The 27,765-nt window shown below is 39.5% G+C and overlaps 1 protein-coding gene and 1 gene segment (V, D, J or C); one reads left to right on the top strand and one right to left on the bottom strand.

Annotated features, from left to right (window-relative positions):
• The window catches only part of LOC144293016 (uncharacterized), a 130,627-nt gene that overhangs the window by 72,551 nt on the left and 30,311 nt on the right, over positions 1 to 27,765 (top strand). For 5 of the 6 annotated variants that reach the window (XR_013360453.1, XR_013360449.1, XR_013360448.1 and 2 more), the window contains one exon: positions 4 to 455. The exons of the other annotated variant lie outside the window; for it this stretch is intronic. The gene's annotated coding sequence lies outside the window, so the exon portion shown is untranslated. Of the gene's footprint in view, positions 1 to 3; positions 456 to 27,765 lie in introns of those variants that run through there. 6 annotated transcript variants of the gene reach the window in all.
• Positions 9,130 to 27,765, bottom strand: part of LOC144293019 (T-cell receptor gamma chain C region 5/10-13-like) — a 43,901-nt gene continuing 25,265 nt past the window's right edge. The window contains 5 exon segments of the C gene segment in view: positions 9,130 to 9,734; positions 11,410 to 11,457; positions 18,313 to 18,438; positions 20,418 to 20,747; positions 25,210 to 25,274. Coding sequence covers positions 9,592 to 9,734; positions 11,410 to 11,457; positions 18,313 to 18,438; positions 20,418 to 20,747; positions 25,210 to 25,274 — 712 coding nt within the window.

The raw sequence follows: 27,765 nt of genomic DNA on the forward strand, positions 1-27,765 counted from the left end.
CAGGTTCCAAGGCTGCCAAGTGCTCACAGCCTGCAGGGAACAGCTGGTTCAGACCTAGTCCCCATGTCTGCCAGCCTCCCAGACCTGCTGGCCTCGGGGATTGACCAGTCATGGGTCCAGCCTGGGGGTCCAGCCCGCTGAGCACCCAGCGATGTGGTCTGATCAGTGGTGCGATGAGGGGAGAGGTCGTTCTCATATGGAGCTGCCAAAGGGGAGCCCTGGAGGCCGAATGAGCCCTGGAGGCCGAATGATAACTCCCTGAGGATTTATTGCATCAACAAGGACAGAATGACAGCTCCAGTCCAAGCCCTGCCCCTTGGAGGATGTGTGTCCTTGGGAAAGTCACTGTGAATGGGAATAATAATGCTCACTCTGGAGACATCCTCCACCATGGGCCTGGGATGGGTCAAGTTTATTCCTTTGTAAATAAATATTTTTTGTGAACTCACATACAATGTGATTCGTTAACCATTTGTTCCTTATAATAATGTACAAACATGGTTATAACAACCACATTTGATACATCAGCAATTTGGAATCTTAAAACTTTTCATTTGCTCAAAGTAATGTAAGTAATGAAGCCTTGATTCAAACTCTACTCTAATAAAGTCCAAAACCCACCCACCCATGACACATCCATTCCATAGACATAGATTTCAATGTGTGTGTGTGTGTGTGTGTGTGTGTGGAGAGAGAGACAGAGAGATAGAATTTCTTTTAACCTCTAAAGACAAAGGGGCCATGAGGAAAGTTTCAGACAGCTTGCAGAACTCAGGAATCTCTCTCACTTGCCAGGAGCAAGGAGCAGAAGCTGTTGTTGAGGAGCCGTCGTTCAGGTAACGGTGCTGGAACCAGAATATAGGAAAGATTCCTCCAGCACTTGTGAATTAAGAGTTGCTTGCCTTTTTTGAGAGGCTAATTTTAAAGGTTGTAACAGAAACCATCCATTAAATAATAACAAATGCACTCTATTGAGTGTCACACGCTGTACACACCGATTCCCTCTCTGCAAGCCTCAAGCAGGTGTCATTCATCCCATTCTGCAAATGAGACAGAGGCTTAGGGCAGTGGAGTCACCCACCTGAGATTGCCCAGCTAGGAAAGACACACGGAGAACTTCCGGTCTGCCAGGCTCTGAGGCCTGTGCCCTACGTAACCTGCGTGGATGTTTGTGATTCAGGGATTAATTTTGTCCTCACTGGGCTGTTGCTTTGAATGTGAATTGTGGTCCTGTCTTCAGTACTGAGATTCTGGGTTAAAAGCTGCAGTAGTTGGCTGGCTCCTTCCTCTGTCTTCCGCCCCCCCCCCCCCCCCCCCCCCCCCCCCCCCCGCTGGGCGCTGCAGGCAGGTCCTACAGAGACAGTCCTCTGGGGTGGAGCCCAGGGAAGTGGTGTCTGTTACTGCAAAGGACCTGCTGGGGAAGGCGAAAGGCCAGACCTACCAGGCAGGAAGCCTGCTTTTCCAGGTGTGGACTCAGTGTGCTTGGCAGTTTTAGGTAAGGGGATTCTTCCTGCAAGGCCCCCGTTTCCCAGCCTCAAATGAGAATATTGACTGATATGTTTGGTGTCCTCTGTACCTGTGAAAACTGTAGAGATTTGCCCGTGAATAGTGCACATTTACGTGTATATAAATGGCCTAGCATCCCTGTCAGCCCATGTCTGTCCATGAGTCTGTCCCCACAGTTCACTGCTCCCCTGTGCTGCTCCTTGTACCACTATTGCAGCCAGGGCACTGATTCATCCCCCGACAGTGACGGGCACTTGTACTGCTGCCCAGACTGGCTGTCACAGCAAGGCTGTCCTCCACCCCTCGAAGCTCTGCTGGTGGGCGTCAGCATTTCCCTGGGAATCTGATCCCCCCAGTTCCTGGTCCTGGAAATACACATGCATGTTCTGTATAAACACTGCCTGTGCTCTTACCTGACGTTTAATGTTTCACCAACCTGAGGGCGACCACACAGGGTCAGGTGGTTTGAGGTGATGGGCACCTGTCTGATGACGAGGTAGCTGAGGGGCTCTCTTCATACCTGGTGTCCATGAAGGTTCTCCCTCAGAGACCAGCTTATCCGTGTCCTTTAGGTGCCGCCAAGGGGAGGCTGGCTCGCAGAGGCTCCATCATCCAGCAGAGCCAGGCCACCTGCGCTGTTCCCAGGCCCCCCCATCCTGGTTGTGAGCCCTGAACTCCATGCTCACACCGCTGTTTCTCAGCTCCTCATCTGCAGAAAGGAAAATCAGCAACTACCTCATAGGTTTAAGATTAAATAATCTACTACATGAAGAATAATAAGGAGGGTGTCCGACAACTGAAGATTGTTCGTTACTATTATATTTACTTTTAACAGTAATTTAATTATCTTATAAATACAAAAAAAATACCACTGGACATAATGTGAGTATTATAATATATCATTGAAAGTATGTTATAAATAAAAATAAAGATAAAATGATATAAAAGTTGAATTGTGAAATAAGATTAGAGGAAATGTTATAAAATACTTTTTCACTTGAATGATTTAAATCTCTTGGATATTTATCCTTTGTGAGTTTTAGCCGATAAGTATCTTGAGCTAATTTACCTTCTGTCTAAACTTTGGCTAAGGCATTTGCATTAAATACAGATTCTCAGTTTTGTAGTCAATCTCTTGTTGGCCACAGACTTTGCACACTTTGGAATCCTGTTTAGGGAAACATGTCCCCCTCCAGCACCACCAAAGCATTCTGTCCTTTCCCGGGATATTCAGTTTGAGATTAGAGTCCCTGCTGAGCCGAGCATTAGCGTGTCTGGACTTCTGTGAACTCCTCATCCCTCAGTCTCTCCTTTATTGGCTCCTTGCACATAAGATCCCTGCAGTAGGTTCAGAGCACAGAGGAGGTCAGCAGAGATATTTTCAGTTATGGGAAAATGAAGTAGTAAGTGGTGTTGATTTTACACAGAATTCAATAAGAAACCCCAGTGGTGCTGGTGGAGAAGTAAACCGGTGGAGCACGCTAATCACACTCATTATTAACATTTTGTATATTTATAAAGGTTATCCATTTATCGGCTTTACAATGGACATTTCTCTAACAAAATGCTTCCTATAGGCCATTTGCCCAACCTGATCGGGGTGTTTGATTTGCTTTGTTCTTTGGTTTTCTTGATATAGTTGATTTCCCCAGGGAGGAAGGTATTCCCCAGGGAAAGATGCCACAAATACTGAGTAAAAGAATCACTAACACTGCATAACTCATAAAATGTTGAATTATATTGTACACTTGAATCTGGTATAGCGCTCTATGTTAATTATACTTTATTTTTTTAATATGAGACTGTTTCTCCTTCTTCTCACTGACACATGTCAGAGGTTTTCTGTTGGATGACAGGCATTATAGCAGATGTGAACTGGTATCTCTTTGGGCTTTTCATTTGCCTCTAGGGACCTAATTTTGAGAATATTTAACATGCTTATTAGTTACTCAAACACCTTCTTCAGAGAAATATGTTTTTAACCCTTTTATAATTTTTTGGAGTGATATTGAGGTAAGTCCTACTGAGTGGGAAATCTTTATGCATTCTAGATAAAAGGCCTTTATATGATGTACAAATTTTTCTCTGAGGCTGTAGTCTTTTCATTTTCTTCATGGGGACTATTGAAACCCATGTTTTGAGTTTTGATGAAATCCAGTTTATCAGAATGTATTCTCTTCTGGATAAAGTGTTTGGGGTCATATCTAAGAACTCTTTGCTTTAATCCTGTATCACACAATTCCTTCCTCTGTTTTCATCAAGGAGATTTTAGAGTTTTAGAATTATCTTTTAATTTATTTCCATCATGAAATACTTTTCATGTATACAGGAGCAAATGAAAGAAATTTATGCTTCTCCCTTGCAATATCCAGTTGTAGCTGAGTCGGTGTGGAAAAGACTATCTCCTCTTGCACGGAAGTAACTCAACACATTTATCAAAATCCTGTTGACCAAACACAAGAGATTATTTCTGGACTCTCAGTTCTCTTCCAGTGACCTTCATGTTTCTTTGCACCAGCAGTACTGGCTAAATTGTGTAACTTAATCCTTCTGTAAGCTCTGAAATCGGGTCCTGTAAGGCCTTGCTGGAAAGGCCTGCCCTGCTGCCTCCAGGACCTCATGGGTCAATGAGAAAGCTTTCCACATCCTCTGTGTGTGCAGCATCATCAGTATCTCATCCAAATCAAGTTTTATGTGTGTCCTCCCTCCAGTGATTCTACAGGGTGACCATATCAGTCCCCCAAGTTTGGTCTTTTTCAAAATAATTAGATCTATTCCAGGGTTTGGGGTTTTCATGTTAATTTTAGTGCAAACTTATATATTTGTGTGCACAAAGTGTGCTGCATTGAATCCTTAATCCATTTGGTGAGAATTGTCATCATGGCAATATTGAAGCTTCTAATCCATGAACATGGACCCTCTCTGCGTTTGTTTAGAGATTCTTTAAAAATTTTCCTCCACATTGTTTTGTACTTTTCAACGTACTAGATTTGCTCGTCTTGTGTTAAATTATTTCCCAAATATTTTCCCCTTTTTGTTTCTATGAAAATGGAATTGTTTCCTAAATTTCGTTTTCAAGTGTTGCATTCTAGTATACAGAAATCCAAATGATATTTTGTACATTGAATGTGCCTTTGTGATATGAAACTTGTTTATGAGTTTTTCTTTGGGCTTTGTGTGCCGGTAGATACTCTGGAAATATCCACATACAGGGTCATGTCAGCTGTGGATTAAGTTATTTTAACTTTTGTTTTCAATCTACAAGAGAGTTTGAATTTTTTTTTTTTTTTTTGCGTTGCACTATCTAGAACTTTTAACTTTGCACAAGTCAGACTTGTGAAGACAAGTATCAGGAGCAGACTTCCCTGTCTTGTTCCTGATGATTAAGAAAAGCATTCAGCCTTGCAGCATTAAGTCTGATGTCAGCTATGGGTTTTCACAGATGCCCTTTATGAGGTTGAGGAAGTTCTTCATTTTGCAATTGTTTCTTCTGCCAAAGAGAATAATTTCTCGATTCCCTCAAATGACAATATCGCTTGAAGTTACAAATTTTCTAACCTAGATTTTATTTTTTATATAAATATTCTGTTTTGTAATTTTGCTATCCTTCATTAGAATATCTGTTTTGTTTTTGTTTTTGTTTTTGTTTTACTTTTTGTTGTCATATTTTCCTTTAGGATTTTAAACATGATTTTCTCTATTTATTGAACACATTTCTTATAGCTACTTTAAAGTATTTATCTGCTAAAGAGAGTATCTGCACACCCTCAGGGCAGTTGAATTGTAAGAGGGTTTTTGCCTAAGAATAGTCTTACTTTTGTGAGTCTTTGCCTGGCTGTTATTTTTTTAGTGAAAAGTATATTGTTAAAAATTTCTTGTAGCAACTCTAGATTGTGACTTGTCCCCAAAAGGTTGCTATCATTTTTTTTATGCTGAGAAACTTATCTATACTTAATCTGTGATATTATATCCCCTGTAGTATGGCCTGCTCATGCCTCTGATGTTTTCTTATTAAATTATTTTATTTTTCCATTTAGCTTCCTGGGTTCACCCTGTGTCTACATAAATTCATGGTCATCAAAATTACTTAAGGCAAGACTTGGACACCGACAAATAGTTTTGCCGTAGGTATTGGGCTGCACATGAATATTTTAGGCAAATAGGACATAGACTATATGTATTAAAGTATAAGTCCTCCCAGATTATACTTTTTCTGAGTCTTGCCATGGCTCCTCTGCATATGCCAATCACCTGAACGCACACCAGCAGTGCTTGACTGGCTTGGGCATTTTGGTGTCTCTGCTAAGCATGCACACAGCCGTAGCTGAACGTATGCTTGCTGCAGGCATGACCACAATGTCAGACCAGCAGAGCGTCTGGCTTTCCTGCTTGAAACCACACGAATTGTTAGTTCACCATCACCTCACTCCCTACCCCAAATTAACTGAGCGTCCTTAAACTGTGTAATTTTGCTGCAGGTTCTCATGGCTTTCCTAATTTTGGAAGAACCTTCATGTCCATAATGCTCAGTGTTGGGAGGTTGGGAAAGAATGGTAGCCACAGTAGGCAAGTGCACTGCTGGTGTTCCCTGGATCTGTAGCTTTCCAATATATTTTGCTTTTTCTTGATGGCTTGAGCATTTACTGTGCTGTTGTATACTACATAAATATAATTTAAAGTGGATGCAAGATGTTTTATAGATATATAATCATTCTTTATCTCTTCATCCAATCTCAGACATTTAGAGATTTTCCAATTTCAGAGAAAAAAATATATAATGGAAAACAAGAATTATTTTGTCAGAGATATTTGCTGAAAAAAATAATTACAAAATATAATTACAGGGTCAAATGTGCATTTCCACAAGTCAGTTCAACTCCATCTGTGCTACTCTGAGAATGGACCAAGTGATGAAAGTGCCATGAGGAGGGATGTGGGAGGCTGAGACTTAACCAGGTGAATTTCTTAATGTGGGTCAAAGAGGGTCTACAGTTAATGGCTTTTGGACCTAAATATCAAGAACTCAGTGGTGTGGTCACAGTTAGAGTATCCTGTCTCAGAAATGGAGTTGCATATACACCAGGCCCACAGATGATGCCTAAGCTGGATGTGAGTGTATAATTTACCCTGAGAAAGAGCTCTCTCCCACACATGCTGGGCTGAGGCAGTAGCTTGGGGCCCCTATCATGGAGGCCAGGGCTCACCCAGAAGTTGGCTGTCAAGCATAGACCAAGAGGAGTAAAGTCTAAGGTGACAAAGTGATATAAGTCAGACTTTGAAAGCTTAGAGCGGTGATCTCAGTGATAGAACTTTGTTTCCCCAAGGACTGGACAGATTGTGTCCCAGGACTGGGGACCCTCTCTGTACTTAGCTTGGGTGGGATGGACACAGGGACACTTGCTTCTTGTGCTCACATTGCTGAACAGCTCTCCTCTGCTCCACCCCAGCACACTTACCTGATGTGCATGCCTTTATTGAGCCTTGTTCAGCCTGACTCTGCAGTCACTTGTCCCTTTAGAGGGACCGAGATGACTCAGTCTGTGACATTCAATTCCACAGTTGAAGTAAGGGCCCCCATATGTCCGTGTTCTTGTGAGGAGAGAAGCACCTGCTGTTGTGACGTCTACACGCTGCCTGTGACAACATCCTCATGGGCAGAGGTCTCATGTCACCCTGCCTACACTGACCAAATGAGACTGAAAGTAGGAGCCTCTGTGAATCACCTGCCGTGGAAAAGCACAGATCCTGGTGCAATGTGTGTGATCACCTAGGGCTACAAGCTGTCTGCGTGCAGTGCAGTTCCTTCAGAATGGTGTCATCAGAGTGGACTAAGGGTGCCACAGTCCTCCATATCGGATCCCAACCCACATAGCAGCTAGTGGAATGAACATGGTATATAAAATAGGGGAACCCTCACCCCACAGCCCAAGAGTGTGTTTGACAGCAGGACCATGTGTGTGCAGATGGATGTTTTCTTTCCATTAGCTGTGGCCTTTTGGAAATGAGCAAGATGGCTGTGGTTTAACTGTCCTTATCTCATCTTACAACACCAGAGATACTTTGCACTGGCCCAACCAGTAGGGGACCGTTTAACTTCAAGATTCTCCAAAAGTCAACTGCAGGTGAAAATGCACACACATAAAACTAAACCTGAGAAAATAAACATCATCATCACACTAGTGGCCTCATTCCACCCCACTGCCTCCTGCACCACCACATTCCTCTATCTGCACCTCCCAAGTCCAGGACAGCCCAGGGTGGGTTGGGAAGTAAGGTGCTAAGGAGTTGGAAGCCAGAGGAGACACTTCCTAGAAGCCTCAGTAAGGACATAAGCCCACAGAGCTGCAAGTCATTTACTACTTTCCCCTGGTTGCCTCTGTGCTTTCCACATGCAGAAGCAGTTCCAGATCACTAATTAGAGGTGCAGGCATTTGTCCAAGGAGATCTGAACAAATTTTTGAGAACCAGGGAGTAGATCAAAATTAAATTTCTTCTTCCTTTATCTGCTGGTTTATGTAGTTTCCACATGGGAATCTCTGTTTGGCTTCCAAATCACTCATTTCACAGAAGCTGAAGCTGATTGTAAAAAAAAAAAAAATCAAGGATGCCTCAGTGGCTCATTGATTGAGCATCTGTCTTCAGCTCAGGGTGTGATCCTGGAGTCCTGAGGTGGAGTTCTGCATGGGGCTCCAACAGAGAGCCTGCTTCTTCCTCTGCCTGTGTCTTTGCCTCTCTCTGTGAAGCCCTCATGAATAAATAAATAAAATTCAAAACAAAACAAAAAGTCATTCCCATTTAAATGAGACATTGTTTCATTTCTAATACATCAAATTTATTGCTCTAAGTACTTTCATTACTGAAAATGGGAAAATATACAACTACTAACTTTTCAACAACTTATCACACACTGAACATTTTGTTGTACATCTATGTTTGTAGAAATACAAACAGACATATAATGAGTAGAGACACCGTTGTTAGTGTGTGTGCATGCAGGCCTGTTATCTATTATTTCCAAAGTAAATATGCCAACATTAGATGCTAATGCTGTGGAATACTTTCATGTACCCAGTAGAATTAACTCATCACATCCATGCAACTCAAGGCAACAGGACACACTGTATCTTCATTTAATGCATGAGAAAATTATATCACAGAAATGAAATAACTTTAGGACCAAGATTTAAACATAGGCACTTGGGATTCAAAATCCAAGCATTTCACCCCTCTACCACCGTTTCCTTTCAGTGTTAGTCTGGGTCTCATGAGTTCTTATGAGATCAGGAAACATATTGTCCATAAAACACTGCTATAGGGCTGAGCACACCCGCCAGTCATGTGACATGTTTTACTGTCACCACCCAAATGTCTTAAACCAAATGACTCTGAATCAACTGATCATAGAAGGGGAAATAACCTGGGTATCTTCTTCACTAGCTGTGGCTCTCCAGTTTGGGCCAGTGCCTCTATGAGGCATCATTAGACCACCTCAGGGCAAGAATTAGGAATATGGAATTGACCAATATTACAACCAACACTGTATTTGAAGGCTCAGCTGTCATGCTGCCTCTTACATTTGACTCTCAATTAGATAGCACCAAATAAAACAGACATAGGCCAAAGTAGAATTTTGATTGCTTTTATTGTGTTTACTATGATAAACAGTACGAAATTCAGGTAGCAAGGATGTGTGCTTCCAGGGAATCATCTGGATAAAGAAGAGTTCAAGGATACAGCTGGAAAAAAAAAAAAAAGGATACAGCTGGAAGCTGCATGCTAGCTGTACTCAGAGGCATGGTACTGAGTGGCTGAGGAGCTGGTGGGCATTGAGGAGAGAGCAGTGCTGAAGCCCCTGGGGATGGCCCCCTGTCCCCAACTCTGAGTCATGGCTGAATTTGTTCTCACTGCAGAGTGAAACTTTCTGTTTGCCCAGTGGTTTATAAATCTATTCTGCATAATGACACTATAGAGAAGACACACGTGAAATGAAATAACCCAATATCAGAAAGAAAACCCCACTAGATCCTCAGCAGACACTTTGGAACAGCAGCCAAGGACAAAATTGGATCCTGGTGGCACCGTGTGTTAGGAACTCTTCCCATTACCATTGAGCACTGATCTCCCAAGCAGATAGATGGTGATGATGATGGAGTACGTCAGACTCTTCAGGAGGAGGAGGAGGTAGGTATAGTAGGCAGAGGTGTTCATGAGCTGCAGCTGCAGGGGGTCTAAAAGAAATGATTTATTACTTCCACAGTTTTTTTGAAAGGCCAAGATTTAGTCATTGGAGAGTGGTGACTGTATACATTTCTGATAACCTAGCTTGAAGTGACACCTCACACCAGCACAACCGGGTAGTAAATACCTACATCACCATCACCACCACCACCACCACCTGAGACACCTCAGAACCCAGTTTTTTAGGTCAAGTCAGTCAAAAACCTATGAAATTCACATAGTACATTCCAAAGTATTAAAAAGTAAGGTTGTGCTTATAATGAGTGAATTCTGTGGGAAAAAATACATTGGTGATAAATGGCTTTTAGCACATTCATCACATCCTGAATCTAGGCAAGCATAAGAAAAAATATACATTAAGTACAAACTGAATGTCATTTATTTTGAGAACTTTGCATGCAAAGCTTAAATCTTACTTAATTTTACAATAACCTCTGAAATGATTATTTTAATTCCCAATTTACAAATACAGTGAACACAGAGAGAGAAGCCATTTGCCTGATTTCATACAACCAGTAAGTACTAGAATCCAGATTTCAATCCCAGCAACACAGAATTAAAGAACACTTTCTCAGTTGCTCTGTAATTCTGCATCTTCACATATAATAAATAGCCAAGACTTCAAAATGATTAAGCCAATTAAAAGTTGGATGCTTCTGCTGAAGATGATGATGATGTTGATGATGGTTAGAGTCCAGAAGTCCCCTGATATTGGCCTTGGAAGATCGATCAGCAGGGCTAGAACCCATGCTCCTCATCATTTCCTTTTCTTTATATGTGGGGAGATGGAGCCAGGAGCTATAAATTATGATGTAGCAGCTAAAAAGGATACCTAAGCTAGACATGACACATATTCCATGTTGTATCTTCAATAAGTCAGTTAGGTGTTATTTGTGTTGATTTTGTTGGGCTCCAAAATTGTAAATAGTTTACCCATACTCATGCACTGGATAATTAAAAGGCTGGAGTCTTAAGTTTAGTCTGTGGCACTGGAAGCCCTGCACTGACACCCCCTCCCCATGTGTGCACCTGTCTCAGGACCTTGGCTTTGGGACTTAGAGGAAGAACAAAACCTTAGTAAGTATGTGAACTTGATTCATCTTGAATCTAATGGTGTCGGTTTCAGCCTCAGCTCTCGCTGTGTGGCATGGAGACTGAATTCATTGTAGCTCATTGCCCTCATGTGTAAAATGGGAATATAATCCATCACAGTGAGAATAAGAGCTATAAACAAAATGCACTCACAGTGCAGCACAATGTCTTCTGTACAAGAACCTCTCAGTGTCTGTTAATGTTCTTTTTTTGTTGTTAATGTTCTTAACTACCAGCAAGAATAAAGCTAAAAAAAATATAGAAACAACATGATATCATGATTTCCTCAGACAATGAAATACCAGTCACAAAAATGAATGAAATTCATTGCTGAAAGAATTCAGGGCACATCACTGCACTCCTAATTCATGGTCCTCTCATACCCCAGCCAGCAGTTACTGTGTGAAGATGACCTGAGAGACGCTAGATTGACATAAATATCACTCAGTCTATTTTGCAAGATCCAGCCATTCTGAGGTTTCTCCCTGAAGCCAGGGGAGTTCAAGGGTTAAGTTGATCAAGAAGGAAAAATTCTACAGCATAACATAAAGACAAACATAGCCAAAAACTTACCATATTCATCATCCAGGGAAGCTTCTGTGGAGTTAAGAGCAACGAGTTCTAAAAGAAATGAGGACTAGTATTATTCATTGTTCATATCCATTGTTTAACGTTCCTCTGTGTTGTGGATAGATGATAGATAGATAGATAGACAGATAATAGATAGATAGATAGATAGATAGATAGATAGATAGATAGATAGATAATAGATAGAATTTGTTAGCAGAGAGGAAGAGCTATACAAATATGAGCATCCCAATTTTAGAAATTGTTTATTTGGTTTTACATAATTTAGTAGATCAATTCACATATTATATTTCTGCACATAAAGATGTTGCAGTTTGTGATTGATGCATTTTTTAGTCTCAGAACTGGAGGGTAATGCCTAACATTATCTTGTTTTCTTCTGTGCTCATAGCTTGTAGCACAATAGGTACTCCACAGTATTTGCTTTATAAATATTATTGATTAGAAAAATAATGAGAAACGGTGACTGCTGTCCAGTCCTCTGCACCCACTACTCACATGAAGGGTTGCTTGCAAATGGATCTGTCCAACTCTAAAATCCACAGCAGCACCTTACATGTTGGAAGGAGTCTGGTTTAGGTAAATTTCCTATCTAAAGTAAGAAGCAGTCCTGTCTTCCAAATCATGCGTGCCCCAGTATCCTCAACTCCTGCACATGATTTTCTGGACTGATGGTGTTGGAGGACCTGACAACAATACTAAAGAAGGCCAAAACCTACTGTTTGATTGTTATTGTGCCAGGCACTATGTGGAAGTTTATAGGCATTATCTCATCTCATCTCCCCATTACATTGATAAGAGCTGAATTTGGAGAATTCCATGTTACCCAGAAGGAAACAAGATTTAGAGAGTTTATGTCCCTTGCTGAATAGCATACCAGTGATGATTGTCAGAGCCAGCACTGAAAGGATGATTGTGGGGGTTTGATGAGCTAGAGCCTGTGGAAAGCATCTTGTAAAAGAACCCATAGAAATCAAACATAACTCCACCATTTTGGACTCTCAGATACTATCTCTTCCAAATAATTGAATTAGTCTTTGCAAATGACTATTTTATTACAGAAGCTCTGCATTTCTTTTTTATTTTTTTAAGATTTTGTTATTCATTTGAGAGAGAGATACAGAGAGAGAGCATGACGAGTGGGAATGGGCAGAGGGAGAGCAAGAAGCCAACACTAGCTAATTAAGGAGCCCAACTCTCAAATCAAACCTGCACTTTGGAATCATGATTTGAGCCAATGCCAGGCACTTAACTGAGTAAGCTACCACGCAACCCTAAAAGTTCAGCATTTCATTGCACAAGTTTGTCAGGATAGAATGAAAGGCCACATCACACTGATAATTGTCTGAATACATAAATCTGAGGTGAGAATAGTAGTTATCTACAGTATAGAAAAACAAATGAAAACAAAAAAAAAAACCCACCCAATTTACATACAAACACGAAAACCATTAATGATAGTTGACCATTGGATGCAGGAAGAGAAAGTTGCAAATTTCTTTTGGTTTATCCTTTTTCTGCTCAATGTGTCCTTGTCCACACAGACATGGTTCTGGCATGCAATTTTACGCACTCCAGACAATCTTATGTTGGTGTGCTCTTGAAGAAATGGGTGTCACATATAGACTTTTGGTTAAATATCAGAAAGGACAAGGTTAGGATAATTATGTTAAATGATAAAATATCCTAAAGGGCTGACTTTACAATGCCTTCAAGGTCTCTTATCCATATAGTGATTTTATTCATAATATTTGCCCCTGAAACTAATATAAAACTATAGGTTAGCTAACTGGAAGTAAAATCAAAACTTCAAAAAAGGTAAATAAATATCTCTTACCATAATCATGCATTGAATGATATGAAGACAGGAAACAAACAACTTTCATAATAAAACTTGTATTTGTGTGCTAGGGGCTTTTTCTTAATCAAGGTTTGTCAAAAATGTGGACAAGATGAGTTTTATCTCTCTTCAGATCATTCACTGTTCAGTGCTTTCATGTATAAACATATATGTAAGTGTTATATATTTTTTAAAAAGCTTCTATGGGGATCCCTGGGTGGCGCAGCGGTTTGGCGCCTGCCTTTGGCCCAGGGCGCGATCCTGGAGACCCGGGATCGAATCCCACGTCGGGCTCCCGGTACATGGAGCCTGCTTCTCCCTCTGCCTGTGTCTCTGCCTCTCTCTCTCTGTGTGACTATCATAAATAAATAAAAATTAAAAAAAATAAAAAAATAAAAAGCTTCCATGGTTTAGCACAGAAAATGTGTTGTAGAATTCCTTAGCAGAAATGCCCTCATTTAAAAACAAAACAAAAACAAAACAAAAGAAATGCCCTCATTTGTTTATTGTTATGAGAAGACCTTGGAAGATATCCTCTCTGTTAAATGTAGAAATAAACATTAAGGCTCTTTGTATAATTTGATTTTAGTTGATTTTAAGAAAGGACAAAAATGAGTAGTATGAATATAGGAATAAATCCATCCATGTCATGTTTTCAACAGAAAGTACTTTCACTATCATAATTTCTGTTGCTCTGCATCGCAGTTCAGGTAAAAGTAAACGAAAATATTTAATCCTAAATTGATCATTGGACAAACTAAGAATCTATGAAACAACAGAAATTCAACTGAGCATATATTAAAGATCTACTTGGCTATATTTAGCAACCTATTCATGAATCGGGCATCATCCTATCCAGCAAGTAGGAGGCAACTCTTAAGGGCTATAGGAACGAGGTTTTTCAAGATAGAGAGTGAAAAAGAAATTATTAGCAAAGAATACACTGTTTTAGGCAGGGTCGCTATCCCAAGGGGAGCAGAGGGGGTCAATCAGTAAACATCCTAGTGCTGACCAGGAAATATCCATGTCCACTGGCTAAAGGTTACAGTTCTGGGTACTGTAACTGCAGTGCGGTAGCTATGAAGACTTGGTTTACTGATTCATGGCCTCAAGCTAAATGAGTACATTGTGAGCCTGTGGTTTCCTTTACAACAACCTTCCCTTTTGATCTGATCTCAGCTTAACTCAGATGGGATCAAAATTGAAGATATTAATACTGCTCTCAGCAACAGTGCTGAAGTTCTCAGTTTGTGTTGTTCCTCTGGGTGATTTCATGGGTCTTGACCTTTATGCTCAATCCTTGTAATATTCAAGGGTTACCACTTCAGCTGTATAATATTTAAATTGGAATTTTGTCATTCTTTGGTGATGTTCCAGTTTTATAAAGATCATTTGTTTATAGGTTTCTGGCTTAGAACATGCATGTAAAGTTTTTGAGAGAACAAAATGCACCAGGCAGATTATTATGATGATTATAAACAGGATAATTCCCCAGGTTTGCAGTGCTTTCTGATGTCATTGTCCACAATATTCAAAGCAATTAGAATCAAATAAGTAGGAAAGACCCTGCTGAAAGAGTTACTGAGTTTTACCTTCCCCAGTAGTGTTCATCTGGGTATAGCAGGTGGGGTGGCCTACAGCACAGATTCAGCCTTGCTCAGCGAAGATATAATCGAGGGCTATCTTACCTTCAAGAATTACTTTGGACAGAAAGTATTTTCTGGTGGCTGCCCTAGTTTTCCTTTAGACCTGACTCTGTTTAATACACTCCCATTGTTTATCCACCTTCATTTCTCTGTCAGAAGCAGACTGGTGCCATATTACAAGGACATCAGGACAGCCAACGTCTGGCAATGAGGGGCCATTTTTTGTAGAATTGGAATGGACTTTATCTACATGTACCACAATCTTACAAGGAAGGATTTGTGTTGGGCAGCCATTACTTTAGGAGGGATTCTGCAACAATTTCAAGAATGAAGGAGAAGGCCTTGATCAGACTTCATTTACATTTATCCCACACTAGGGAAATAGGGCCCTGCCAAAGGAATACATCCTGGTAGCTTCTTGGTAGTCCCAACTAACTAGGGATTTAAATTTAGGAGAGTCAACCAATGAGATATTTTATTTACATTGAGAAAATGTAGGAGCAGAGTAAGATTTTCTGCTAGCCTTAAATACAAGTTTGCTCTAAATTACAGAGGTTACCCTTTGTCAATGACATAGGATATACAGGTCATTGCCAGAGTAAAGGATAAGAAAGGAGGGAGAAAGGAGTTCATATTTAGTTAGTTTCACCTAAACCCCTGTTTAGGTGAAAGGAGTCTCCTGTATCTGGGCAGAACCAGGTGATAGATGCAGACATTTGTAGCTATGTGCTGTGTACAAGGCTCAATCTTTAGTTTTACAGCTGTTTCACTTGTTAAGGTCCCTCTTTTACTGGGATAGTCGAGGATTACCTTCCTCTGACGTTTTGTCAAAAATACCTAATCAGCAGGCTGTAGACTGTGACCCACAGTCCACATAAAATGGACTTTATGTACACGTACCCCAATCTTACAAATACAATATCTAGAAAAACTTAGTGTGAGCTAATTTTTGACAATGCGTCCCATTTTAATCTGACATGCCAAATGATTTAGTTTAACAAACCCATTGGAATGCTCCAAGTCAAAGAGACTTAAGCAAACCAAAACTACCAAGAAAGTAAACCAAGAACCCCCACCCCCACCCGCTACAAAAGCATTCATCCTTTTGGCAGGAGAAAACGCAAATTCTAATGCTCATCAACTTACTTTTGATTTGAAAATTCTTCATTCCAACGTCAGTCAGTCCTGCCCACACATAACATTCCTTTCCAAACATCCCCTTTTTGCAAACATCTACAACTTTCTCTTTTACACTCATGTTTTGTCCTGAGTTTACCCTCTTTGGATAACCAGCCTCCCTTTAGGACAAAATCCCTCTTTTCCCCCCACAAAATATATTTCCATTCCTCATACTTCTTCTTTCTAAAAACACAACTCTTACTTTCTTTGCTTTCCAAGTGTTTCTCTTTTTATTTTTCAGCAGTCTGCATCACATACACTATAATTTTTAACCCGTAGAAACCTTCATATTTAAAGCAAGCTAGTCATCAAGCAGTTGTGAACCGTTTCTTAATCTGCATTCTTTAGATTGCCGAATTTATGCCGAATATCATAATTTCTGGAAATGTGTACTTCTTCATAAAACAATCTTTCAGTAAAGCACCAAATATGACTATGAACAGGCCCAAGTTTATCTTTGCTTTCCTAAAGCCAATCATTTATAAGCCCTTTTCCATAAATAGGGGAATAAGGGGGAAGGGTCAAGGAACAGAAGTACTTTGAATTCCTTCAAGAGATGGAGTGAATGGGTGACGGGCACTGGGTGTTATCTGTATGTTAGTAAATTGAACACCAATAAAAAAAAAAAAAAAAAAAAAAAAAGAGATGCATTTCTACTTCTGTTAAGATTTGTCAGCCCAGGGCAGCCCCGGTGGCGCAGCGGTTTGGCACTGCCTGCAGCCTGGGGTGTGATCCTGGAGACCCAGGATCGAGTCCCACATCGGGCTCCCTGCGTGGAGCCTGCTTCTCCCTCTGCCTGTGTCTCTGCCTCTCTCTCTCTCTCTGTGTCTATGAATAAATAAATAAAATCTTTAAAAAAAAAAAAAGATTTGTCAGCCCAGTTGCCCTCAATTAATCAGGGTTTTATTCACATGAAATGATATCATAGGTTGATCCACCTAATCAAGCACAGGAACCTCAATTTGCTTCCTTCCCTCTGGTTGCATAGTTTTAATTTTAAAGATTTCTGACATGTGGAATAACATCCTTTGTGAGTTATGAGGGTCCTCAAGTCAGTGCAAAGGATACTACCCTCCCAGTACTCAGAGTCACTCACAGTGAGAGCCGAGGAAGGAACCAACAAGCCACATGTCCCAAGCAGGCAGAAAGCTAAGAGCAGTTACACAGGATGACACAAGCAAGAAGGCAATAGCTCTCACTGTGAGAGAAAGGATCAATAGCAAGGGCCTGGATTTGGAAAGAATGAGACAACGAGAAATTTTACTTTCCTCTCTGGACCAGGCACTGTGGACAGAGATTTGGAAGGAGCTACTTCTGTTAAGAGTTTCTACTCTTCCCTGCCTTCTGCTAGTTTTTCTAGGATCCCTTGTGCAGGTGCTAGAATTTACCCGAATTTCCTCTTGACTATTTAAGAGAAAAAAGTACATAGCAATTTTCCAGGAACCACCCTGTTTCATCAACTGTGGAGGGGGCTCATTTGGCGGCTCTCCTATGAAGGTAGATATGGGGGTGTCTGTAAGGCTATGAAATAGCAGACTGCTGTTTGTGGCTGTGTAGTCTGTTCAGAGTGGAAAATCAATTCAGACTAGAATGAACCCACAAAGGAGCCCAGAGGGGATCAGGAGTAGTTGGATTAGTCTATTAATGTTCTGTTTTAGGTACTTCTTCCATCTTTAATTTTTCATTAGCCTTTTGCAATGAGTCAATCAAATAACTTTGAAATATTAAACATTTTGGAGGATTCTATTTAATTGGGGAACTCTGGCTTTTGAGTGCACATCTTAATGATCTGATTTAATTTGCAATTTCCCCCATTATGGGCATTATATTTCTAGGTCATCATTGCCCTGAGGTCTCGCAGCAGCTTGGCCTTTGTCTACATGAATGAAGACTAACTGTACATGAACATTAGCGTATGGGCAGCAGGAGATGATACTGAGTTCTGGCCACAAGAAGACTCTGTGTGCACCAGCAATTCTCTGGAATATTGCTGAAGTTTCCATCTGTGAAACTTGGTCTGAAAGCTAGGTGCTTGGCTCTTTGCCTGTTCAGTTGGACTCTGTGCAAATATCCAGCGCAATGCGGCCCAGAGCCCACACGCTAGTAACTGAACACAGGCATAACACTCTGCCAGCCCAAGCTGACCTGCCTGTCAAGCAAAGCCAATTAGATTAGGAGTCAGAACACAAAGTGAATTAGAGCTTGGAACCAGGGAGAACTCACCCACAGTGCTTGCACCAGGTGGGAAAGATCGTGAACTTAGAGGGCTCACAGTTACCACCTCTGTGTTTTGCTTTGCCTCTGAATGCCCTTCGGAGTCAACATCAGATTCCATCCTTGCCACCAAATCTGTTAACAAAAATCAACCAAGTAAATGTTTACAGTTTAATGGCTCTGTTAATCAACCAATTTATGAATCACACAGCATTCCATTTAGCAAGCAGAGGGAACTCCAAAAACTATAGGAGAGGAAAGGTTTTTAAGAATAGGCAGGAGGTGGAAAGGGAATATTTAGCAAAGAATTCATTGTTTTAGGCAAAGTCATCCTCCCAAGGGGAAGGGAATGGGTCAATCAGGAAACTTCCCGGGGTTGACCAGGAAATTCCCATATTGACTGATTAAAGATTACTCTTATGGCGGGGGTGGGGGGGTGGGGGGTTGAAATGGCATTTGGTTTAGGTAGTAAGTCTAGATTTATTGCCTTGGGGCCATAAACTAAGTGTTGCCATTTGGGTCTGTGGGTTTTTTTTCAAAGCTCCAAGAACACAAGAAGCTCCCTACTGAAGACTTACTTCAGTAATTTAGACTTGTATATAGCAAAGCTCTTCAAACGTCTTATTACGTGCTCCTTCTCCACTGCTTAAAAAGTGCTTATCAACCACAAGGAAAAACTAAAGTGCTTCCTACTTATGGTCCCTTTGGGGCCTTGGTCTGTGATGTCAATGCCAGGACTTGACTTTTGAGTCTAGTGAGTTAGTGGATCAGAGCGGGGCCAGGGCACATTGAGGCCATCTGCCCTCCCTATCTAAAGATGACCAGCGTCTACCCCAATGAGGCACTTTGGACAAATGCTTGAATCACAAGTGACCCTGGTTGATTAGGAAAAGTATATTCACTTGACTGCAGTGATCCTCCTTGGGACAGTAGTTCATCCTGCATCCCTTCCAGTCTGGCTCACACTAGAATTGCAATAAAAGTTTGCTTAGCAGTATTACCAATGGTAATAAATACATTCATTGTGTTGGATGGAGAATGTCAATATACCTTTGCTTCATTCAATGTTTACTTACTAAATTTCACCTAATATCACCTTATGCTGATATTTTAATTTGAATCTGAAAAATTCAAGACCATACTAAAACCTCAGTAGTCAAATTATTATTTCTGGTTGAGTTGTGATTCGGCTCCATGAGATCAACAGCATTTTGTCTCCTATAACTCATTGTTTATGGGTGATACTTTGAGTAGAGCAAGATCGAAGTAAAAAGTATTTTGACTGCTACATAGAGCGTTCTTGAAATATGTATAATTGTTTCTATTTCCTGATCAAGTAAAGGTATCAAAAGTGGACTCCCTGTGTGTTTCTTATGTGAGAGGTTGCTAAGGGCTTTCACATGCACTGTTTCATTAAATCAAGAAATGATGGTAAAAAACATCACTGTGGGGCAGCCTAAGTGGCTCAGGGGTTTAGCCTTCAGTCCAGGGCATGATCCCGGAGATCTGGGATCGAGTCCCACATCAAGCACCCTACATGGAGCCTGCTTCTCTCTCTGCCTGTGTCTCTGTCTCTGTCTCTGTCTCTCTCTCTCTCTGTGTGTGTGTCTATGAATAAATAAAATCTTTAAAAAACATCACTGTGACATTAATATTTTGGATGCTAAAACTGAGATGACAAAAGCTAAGTAAATTTGTCCTTTTCTCTTTCTCTGTAGGTTTCAAAACCCATACTGTTTTTTAAAAAGATATACTTATTTATTTTGAGAGAAAGAGTGAGAGCATATGTGGGAAGGGGCAGAGAGGGAATTTCAAATAACTTCATGCTAAGTGGGGATCACGATACAGGGATCCATCTCATGACCCTGAGATCATGACCTGAGCTGAATGAAGTGTCAGATGTTCAACTTACTGAGTCTCCCAGGTGCCCTCAAAGCCCATACTATTTGAAATCTATGGGGAAAGTACAGAATATATATGCACCATGAAAGGCAACAACATTAGATAAAAATTTCTAATTGCTTGTTTTCATTAATACTTGACAGAAAAAAATAGGGTTTTCTCTTTGAAACAAAGGGTCCTTGGAGGTTATATTCCTATTTGTATGTACATACCTTCATTTATCGAAGGAAAAAGAATCTCTTGATTAATCCCTCCTCTATCACTCTCGTGGTTGACAATACATTTGTGTTCTTTATCCATAGACGCTCCAGTCACGGTCAGCCAGCTGAATTTCATGTATGTGTCCTTAGTCTTCATAGTGTTTCCCTGCTGGGATTGCAGAACTGTTTGGTCATTCTTTTCTTTCCAATCTACCTTGATAATTTCAGGAAAAAAATCCTCGAGAAGACAAAGATATGTTCCAGCCTTATGGATTTTTATTTCAGAAATCGAAGGAAGAAAAACTGTGGGCTTGGGGGAAGTGTCTTCATTGGCACTTTTATCTGGGAAAAAAATGGAATAACAATAAAAACATAATGAGAGAAACACAAACATTTTGTGGTTTGGAACCAACTAGCACATGGTAAAAGGAAGGAAATATTGCTGTAGAATTAGTGTGTCATGGCCCTTCATCCACAGTGGTTTATGACGTACTTATTTTCTTAGTTTCCACGGGAATAGAGTTTCTCATGTGTAACTTGCCCAAAGTCATAGCTATTAAGTGAAAGAGTCTCGAACATAACGTGGAATATTTTGACACAATATACAGTCACTCGTTTGAATGGGAATCTATCGAGTTGATCTTTTAGTTACAAATATGGATCTCATACCCTCTTCTGAGTTTGGAATTCTTCACCTTGATTTCTGATTTTATAGAACATCTCATTCTTGCATCTGAACCACTGCAGGATTTTGTGTAAGGCAAAGTGTATTGCTTCACCTCCAAATTATTTACAATGCCTTAAATTTAGAAACAAAATGTCAATATTTCCAAAACTTCTCTTTTAAAAACTTTACTGATTATTTTTAAAAATGTTCTTATAGAACCCTAATCAAGTAATGCACTGGTCAGATTTTTGTTCTGCTTTAGGAAATGTTCACTAAAAGTACATTTTATTTTGGAATTTCATTTGAAGTTGTAGCCTGAGTGAGAAGACACTGTATTTTGAGTCTAAGCATCCCTCCTTAAATTTGAACCTGCCCTACATAAGCCTGCTGAATTTGTCGTAGTACCCCTCAATTTTCTTTCATTTCAAATGCTAAATAAAATTATATGTCAAAAGTTATTGTCAGAGTTTCTTGCAGATGGGATCAGAACTTCCTTTACTAATGGGAATAAAGTATTGGGGATAGCAATTGGACCTATGTCAATCGAGCATCGAGATTCATTCCTTCGTTTGATCCTCATTGAAAATATGTCTTTCACACACCAATTAATAGGGAATCACTTGTCTTATTTTATCCAATGACTTTTCAGTGTTCAGAAAACCAAAGGAAACCTAGTAAAGCCTAGTAACATGGAGTCAGTTCATGGAACTGCTTTGCCTGTCTTGTCCAAAGCAAATGGCATATTTTTCCCACCAACATCACAATCTATGAGCATTCCAAGCTCTCAACAGTAATTTCTACCTCAAACTGACTTCCGTCCAGATCATGTCCAAAGTTTGGCTTCAAACTTCTACAGTTTTCCTTCATGATGGACTAACATGATCAATGGCTGGTTGCCTGGTCCTCCAAACTTCCCTATTGTCACATTAGATCATTAGGCTGTTACCTGCCTGACCAGGTCTGCTGAAGGTCACCATCTATAAGTGACATTAAATGTCATGATGCCCATAGCAATGTTGCAGTAATAGAATGAAATGCATTTATTTAAAGACCTTTTCATCCATTTTACAAATTGGATGTGTGGAATTGGATGTGGAATGCCCACTGTGTCACTTCACAGTCCTGCTAAAGGACTCATGCTTTGAAGTCTTTTTCTCATTTTATGGTGAGAAAAACAAAACATATTTGAAAACTTGGTGTGCTTCATTTTAGCAGTTACTAAAAGGTTGTACTGCACTACATTTTTCTCCTATCTTTGAACATTCTACCCTATGCTTCTCGCCAGATACACGGGCCTTTTTTCCTTCTACTTTCTTCCTTAGTGCTTTTGGTCTTCCATTTGTATCTCCAGGCCTAACTGTACTTGTGTATTTTATTTTAGGTCTTCTCATGTAGATTTTGGAAATCAGAGGCATAAATAGATGAGAAATAGGTTGTGCATTAGAGCTTGTTTCTTTTTCTGTCCCAGAGCTTGATAGTTCAGTGAGGTCTACCTTGAAGGTGACATGAAAAGTGGCAGAAGATATTTGCAAATCACACTCTGCTATGTAAACAGAAAACATTCAGGATCAAACATGCTGAAATGTCAGAGCATAAGATGAAGCTTTTGTTCTCAACATTATGCCTCATAAAAAAGAGGTTGCCTTCTGTTTTAGTTTGAGCAAATTCCCATTTCTAAAGAAGCCCTTCTAATACTCTATTTTGCAACCATGACTCTTGGATAAGATATCAACCTGGAATACACTCATTTGAAGCTAGTTATGGAGGTAATACTGGTAAAAAGACAATAAAGACTTTTAATAAGGATGGTAAATATTACTTGGGACTAAAGTCTCTATACTTTATGCTGATATTGTAAATATATAGAATGACAGAATGACTTATTTTGTAAATGGATAACTATCTTTTTCTTAAAACATCTAGTGACATCATCATAAGGGTGTCACCAAACAGACAATCAGAGCTTAAGATAATTCAGAAATTTGCTCTAAAGTACACATTTTATTTTTAAAAAATTTTTACTTATTAATTCATTAGAGACACAAACAGAGAGGCAGAGACACAGGCAGAAGGAGAAGAAGGCTCTCTGTGGGGAGCCTGATGTGGGACTCGATCCCAGGACCCTGGGATCATGACCTGAGCTGCAGGAAGATTCTCAGCCACTGAGCCACCCAGATGGCCTAAAGTATACATTTTAGATACATGTGAGAAGTCTGAATAAAATTTTTATTGAAATAAGAGGGCAAAAAAAGTATTTCTCGAGTGCTATTTGTAAAAAAATAATTTCTAATTTGTTCCTATATTCCAATGAAGATATAAAATACCAAACGCGAGTATTTGAAGGGTACCTAGGTGGCTCATTTGGTTAAGCATCTGCCTTTGGCTCAGCTCATGATCCCAGGGTCCTGAGATGGTCCCAGTGCATTGGGCTTTCTGCTCAGTGGAGTCTGCTTCTCCCTCTGCCCCTCCCCCCAGTTCATGCATGAGCTCACTCTCTCAAATCCCTCAAATAAACAAAAATTAAAATCTTTTTTAAGAAGGTGAATATTTGACCTGATATGTATATTACTGTAATTTTATATATTCAGTATAAAAATTCTCCGTTGTTTACATTCAGACGTTTCCACTGTAAAGTGAGGGATCAACTTATGTTGATGCTAAGGATATATGTAGTAATACTTGTTACGTTCTACTCATTTTTAGAAATATGTAACAATGAGTCTTAGAAATTGAAATTATCTTTCAAAAACTGATCAATTGTTCTAGAGTGACCTGTAGACGAGATCATAATTAATATATTTTTCTGTATTCCTGATTTAAAAAGAATTCCACGGAGTGATAATTAGAACTTGTAGAACTGACTGTTTTTAATGAATGACCATGCCCCAACCTATGCAGTAGCTATTTCCATATTTAATTTCATTGATCTCCACAACATGCACTTGAAATGGTTATTGCATTGACAGAATGAATGGATGGAAATATAGCAAATGTTAACAGAATAAGTGTCATTACAGAACATGAGAGATTCCTAACTCTGGGAAACAAACAAGGGGTAGTGGAAGGGGAGATGGGCTGGGGGATGGGGTGACTGGATGACGAGCACTGAGGGAGGCACTTGACCGGATGAGCCCTGGGTGTTATAGGATACGTTGGCAAATCGAACTCCAATGAAAAAAATAAGTGTCATTACAAATTTCAATACTTTGTTTTTTTTCTTTTTTCCAATTTTTCCCTAAGAAGCATGTATTAGTTTCATATTTTTAAGAAAGCAATTACCAGTGAATCAAAATTTATTTGCTGAAGGATATTTATAGAGAAAGCGATAGACCCAAAAGTCTGTAGTCCACATTTTTCTCTGAACCACCCTCTCCTTAAAAGTATTTTTTTCAATCTTGTGAGTTACATCTGTCAAATTTTTAATTAGATTGTTAGAATTTACATTGAAGTCAGTTGGAAAAAAGACCAGAAAGTTGCTTTTCAATTATGAATTCATGTGGACCTATGATCACAACCACTAAAGGCATAAAAATATATCATTTCTTCTACTTTTCCAGTGTTTCACCAACCTTGTGAAAAGACTTTGAAAACATTTATTGGAATAGATTCTATAAGGTAGCAACAGCCCAGTGAAATATTGTCCCTCATCCCGGCAAAATTTCATCCCTAAGGTTAATGAAGATGAACAAACTTACTAGACTGAATTTGGAAAAAACAAACCCAGCTTATGACACTCTCAGAGATGTTTGTGCAGTTAAATATGTCGATACCTTATATGAATCTCCTATAGACAAAATTGCAAGTTCATCAATTTTGTCTTATTTTTCTCCACTGGTTATTTTTGGAATCAAATAAATAAGACACACAAGTTTTCATAAAAATCTTTCAAAGCAGATATTGCTAATGGACCCCTTGGGGGACTACCATTGCTCTAGCTACTTAGCTCCCTGTTAATACCCTCCAAGCTAGCTTAGTCATCAACTACCCCCAGGACTGGGACAGGTCAACCACCTCTCCCAGCATCTCACTGCTACTGATGACCAAACTGGGACCAAATCCTAGAATTCAGAGCCAGTACCAGCACCTAGTCTGTCTCCCCTCCCTACCTTGTACTGAAGAATTTTTTAAAAATTTTACCTGTAACCCTGAGAATTGTGCCAGGACCAAGCACTTTGTTGTACCAGTAAGACCAGCCGCACTGTCTGAAAAGCTTTTACAGAAATATTCCTTTCTGCCCCTTATAAAATTTGCCCATATTTTTCAATATTTATATAAATATATATAAATAGGCCAGCTAGCATTAAATAAAGATGAATTTCAAGCAAAATCACATTAGATAGGAATGTAGTGAAGAATGGATAAACTAACTGATCCCTCTCTGCTTGGGCAGTTTGGGTCTGTCTTTACCATCTCACTCACAGGTATCGGACAGTCTGATTTTACCGATTCTCATCATTTCCTGAAACATCTGAATCTTTTTTCTTAAAGGGTTTTCATGTATCATATCAGTTCTTTTCCTAGAGTGTAATTTACACTTATTACTTCTATGATTTTAACAGAAGGACAAAAATAGAAGCAATATATTTTAATATTTACTATATGAAATTTCAATATTTGGTAGGAATTTTTTATTTCTACACATTGAAGGTTGGATATCTGGTTTGATTATAAGGTAAGTTCTTTCCAGAATTTAGTCCTCACTGATAGGAGGTCGAATATGTTGTTAGGGAATGTGAAATATTAATGATCATCTCTTAACTTATATCTTCTGAAAGACTGTTCCTTTGAACTTGAAATTACCCTCACAAGTTCCAGGGCATTGATTTAAAATCCTGTGCTGCTCATCAAACGATCCTATTTGTTTTGGTCTTTCTGCGGTTGTCCAGCATGAGTGGGAAGGCTGCTCTGAGTTACGCAGCTAGTCCTGCATAATTCCTCCCGTTCTTCTGCCAACTTCGATATTTCCAGCAAATTTGACACCAATACAGAAAGATTGAAAGGAATGGTGTCAAAAGGACCTGTCCTTTTCGTTTTTTAAGAAATACCCTAAGTATCATATTGTTAGAATTTAATAAATACATATTCAACATGACTTACTTAATGTCTTGGGAGGGAGGAGAGGCAATTTTGGTGCTGTGATTAGAAGCAGAATCATTGCTTTCTGCATGAGGAGTAAAACAAATTATGAGCTATTACTAGTTAAACATTCAACTACATAGTCTATTTAAAAGGTCAGACTACAAAAGAGTGTAGATTTAGAATAAAGTTATGGCTTACTGTTTCTAATAGCATTTAGTGGTATAAACCATGCCCTTTGGAACAAATATCTATTGAGTCCCAAACTTTGCCATAGTAACTAGTCATGTGAATTTAGGCAAATAGTTGAACTCTCTAAGCCTCAATTTCTCCATCAGTGAAATTGGAATAAGAAAATCCTCTACAACATTCTTAAGGATTGAAATAATGTACAGAAACAGAGGTATTTGATTCTCAGTAAATATTAGCTAAGGTATTATTGTCTTTAATCAAATGGTTTGGGGCATCTTTATCAAATTTTTCACTAAACAGATATAAAGATTTTATAAGAAATATGTATTTACTATATAAATTAAGAATGCAAAAGAGCTCATGAATCCCACATTCTGTGTCTCTGGCAGCCACTGGTCAAAAAACATGGCTCAATCAGGCCACAATCTAGAATACATACCCACTAGGCTACAAGCTTATGAGTGTTGGGACTACATGTTGTGCAACCATGTCCTTCTAGTGTCCAGCATAGAAACTATCTTCAGTGAGACAATAAATGAACAAATGAAGATGTAAACCATGCAGACAGACTCTCTTCATGGATTCTGGGTCTGAAATGGTTCACTGAGCTCACAAATTCCATTAAACTGGTCCGTCTCAAGGCAATATCACAATACTCACAATAGCACAAATTGTGATTACTCTCAGCTGACCTACTAAGAAGCTAGAGTCATAAAAATATGTTGATTTATGTTCTATAGTCATCCACTGCTCCATAGTCATTCAGTTAAGAGTTAAATTTTTGCACTGCTCTTAAAGATGAGCTCTAAAGCAGTCATACCTGTTTTGCAGGTAACTAGAAAAAGGAGTACAATTTGCCAAGACAGGAGCACTGTTAATACTAGAGCTAGTTCATCAAAGTGTTTCTCACTGAAAAGACCATCTAAAAGAAAGCCACCTTGAACCAAGAGCTTACACAAATAGTTCACAGACACAGTCCTAAAAGATCTTAAATTTAAGTCTGCATCTGTACTGTTGTGTGTATATTTCCTAAAAGTAGAATTTCAATCTTCATGCAGCAGGGAAGTAAAAAAACTTTATGCTCAAGTGTTTTTATCACCAAATATAGTGGCCATTACCTGCAAAATTGTTGTCCATATGCTGAGAAGATCCTACATTGTTTTTTTAAACACATCTATCAATTCTTCATTTACAGGATCAAAAAAGAACAAAGTTACTTACAAGGAGGAGTTACTATAAGCCTAGTACCTTCTGTAAATATCTTGATCCAGCCCGGTTAGAGGTTATCACACTGGTTAGAGTGTCTACAAAAACATCAACGTTCTCCGGAGCTTCATGGGAGGACCAGAAGGTAGAAACCTTTCACTGGCAATTTGATCCTTTGAGGTCATTGAAAGTAGGGCTCATGGCAGCTGATATTATATA

This window comes from Canis aureus, chromosome 21, assembly GCF_053574225.1.
Source record: "Canis aureus isolate CA01 chromosome 21, VMU_Caureus_v.1.0, whole genome shotgun sequence".
Lineage (NCBI taxonomy): Eukaryota > Metazoa > Chordata > Mammalia > Carnivora > Canidae > Canis > Canis aureus.